The 2,244-nt window shown below is 42.8% G+C and overlaps 1 protein-coding gene across 2 annotated transcripts in view; it reads left to right on the forward strand.

Annotated features, from left to right (window-relative positions):
• Positions 1-2,238, forward strand: part of Hel89B (histone acetyltransferase 1) — an 11,509-nt gene extending 9,271 nt beyond the window's left edge. The window contains exons 12-13 of one of the 2 annotated variants that reach the window (XM_026816397.1): positions 913-1,783; positions 1,872-2,238. In XM_026816397.1, coding sequence (XP_026672198.1) covers positions 913-1,752 — 840 coding nt within the window. In that variant the 3' untranslated portion in view covers positions 1,753-1,783; positions 1,872-2,238. Of the gene's footprint in view, positions 1-912 lie in introns of both variants that reach the window. The other variant, XM_018030259.2, reaches the window with a different exon arrangement.
• The last annotated feature ends 6 nt before the right edge of the window (positions 2,239-2,244 follow it).

The following is a 2,244-nucleotide window of genomic DNA, read 5'->3' on the forward strand; positions in this document are numbered from 1 at the left end:
ACTTAATCCTTAACATCGAGAAGGAACTGTAATCTCCTCGGTATACTTAACAACAGATCGAGGAAGGGAAACAACTATGTTCTCCGATTTATTTCTGTTTATGACTTAATCCTTAACATCGAGAAGGAACTGTAATCTCCTCGGTATACTTAACAACAGATCGAGGAAGGGAAACAACTATGTTCTCCGATTTATTTCTGTTTATGACTTAATCCTTAACATCGAGAAGGAACTATAAACTCGGTATCCTTAACAACAGATCGAGGAAGGGAAACAACTATGTTCTCCGATTTATTTCTGTTTATGACTTAATCCTTAACATCGAGGAGAAAGTATAATCTCCTCGGTATACTTAACACCAGATCGAGGGTGAGAAAAAAGGACAATTGACCGTATTCCCTGGTTTTTTCCGCGTCATGGTCATTGTCTATTATTGACTGCAAATACCAAATCTTCTGAAGATTTCTCCACGTAAAACAAACAAAAACCACTTTTTTATTTTTCACGGCTACATTTTGCAAGGGAAAAATCTGAAAAAATTCTCGGACATGTCCACTTACACTACGAACATGTCAGAATTTTCTCAGATTTTTCGCGAGGCGTTAAATAAGGAAAAACCTAAAAAAACTGTTTTTTCGAATTTTCCCTTTTACTACCCCCCTGGTCGAGATATAGGGCTAAAAATTGGAGCGAATGTTTCTTTTTTGATAAGCTATCGAATGGCGCAAACGGCGCTTCATTCGGCTCAAGGGCACATTTGACCCCCTTATCCAGCTAGGCCCTTTGGCAGAAACCTTCAGGAAGGTTCTGTCTAAGTGTCTCTAAAGTTTCATTAACTTATCTTTCCTAGTTCGTTAATAATAATTCAGAAAACGAGTATCGATTGAAATGAAATCTCTCGTTTTTCCACAGATCTGCGTCAATCTGAAACAACAGAAGAGCACCCTAGGCGAGATCGAGCACGGCGCTAAGCTGCCAGCCCTGAAGCAGCTCCTCCTTGATTGCGGCATCGGTCAGCCCCAGCAACAGCAGCCGCATCAACCGAGAAACTCGACAACCGCCGACATCTCTTCCACGCAACAGCAACAGCTGGTGAGCCCCCACCGAGCTCTGATCTTCTGTCAACTGAAGGCGATGTTGGACATCGTGGAGAAAGATCTGTTACGCGTTCACCTACCAACGGTCACTTATCTGAGGCTCGACGGGGGCATTCCGGCGACTCAGAGGCATTCAGTGGTCGCCAGATTCAACGCGGATCCTTCGATCGATGTTCTATTGCTCACGACTCAGGTTGGCGGATTGGGATTGAACTTGACCGGTGCCGACACCGTGATCTTCGTCGAGCACGACTGGAATCCCATGAAGGACCTCCAAGCGATGGACAGGGCGCACAGGATCGGCCAGAAGAAAGTTGTCAACGTTTATAGATTGATCACGAGGTCCACGGTCGAAGAGAAGATCATGGGACTGCAGAAATTCAAATTGCTCACCGCAAACACCGTCATTTCGACCGACAACGCCTCACTGGAGACGATGGCCACCGATCAGTTGTTAGATTTATTTTCCTTGGAGAATAACAAAGAGAAGAGGAAAGAGGAGGACAGGAAAGTGAACCTCGTGCCTGGGTTCAACAGGTCGGTACTGGACATGCTGCCCGAACTATGGGAACAGCAGCAGTACGACGACGAGTACAATTTCGATTCGTTCTTGTCTACTTTGAAGGCGACGGAGAATCAACAGATCATGAATTAGGACCGAGGAGCGACCGTTGAGCCGATGAACAGTGCGTGGCTCTTATCAGACTGTAATTCAGTTTATTTAAATTTGTTTACTAAGGAAAAATTGATGAATCTTTTTTTTATTCTGTAAAGGTGCCACTCAACTAGTTTCGTTAGTCTTTTCGGAAGCAAGGAGGAGAACGTTCATGGAGTAAGAAGAGACTGTCCATGTTTATTTATAGTAACTTATAAGAAAGAATGAAAGGACTCTACGATGACAGCTTGGGACGATGATTCCTGGCCCAGCTCCGGCTTGTGTTAATTTTCCTTGCGGGAACAAGTCTCGTTTTTTTCAATGCTCGATCTGGCATTGATGCTACTAGATTTTGACATAATTTTCACATTTCCAAATGAAACAATTTTAACCTACGTCTTAAAATATTAATTGAGCTAATAATTCAATGAACGATCAATAAGTACATAAACAAATGAACAGGTAAAAATGTAAATAAATAAATGATCAAAC

Source organism: Ceratina calcarata, unplaced genomic scaffold (assembly GCF_001652005.2).
Source record: "Ceratina calcarata isolate Rehan_Ccalc_2016 unplaced genomic scaffold, ASM165200v1 scaffold517.2, whole genome shotgun sequence".
In the NCBI taxonomy this organism is placed as follows: domain Eukaryota; kingdom Metazoa; phylum Arthropoda; class Insecta; order Hymenoptera; family Apidae; genus Ceratina; species Ceratina calcarata.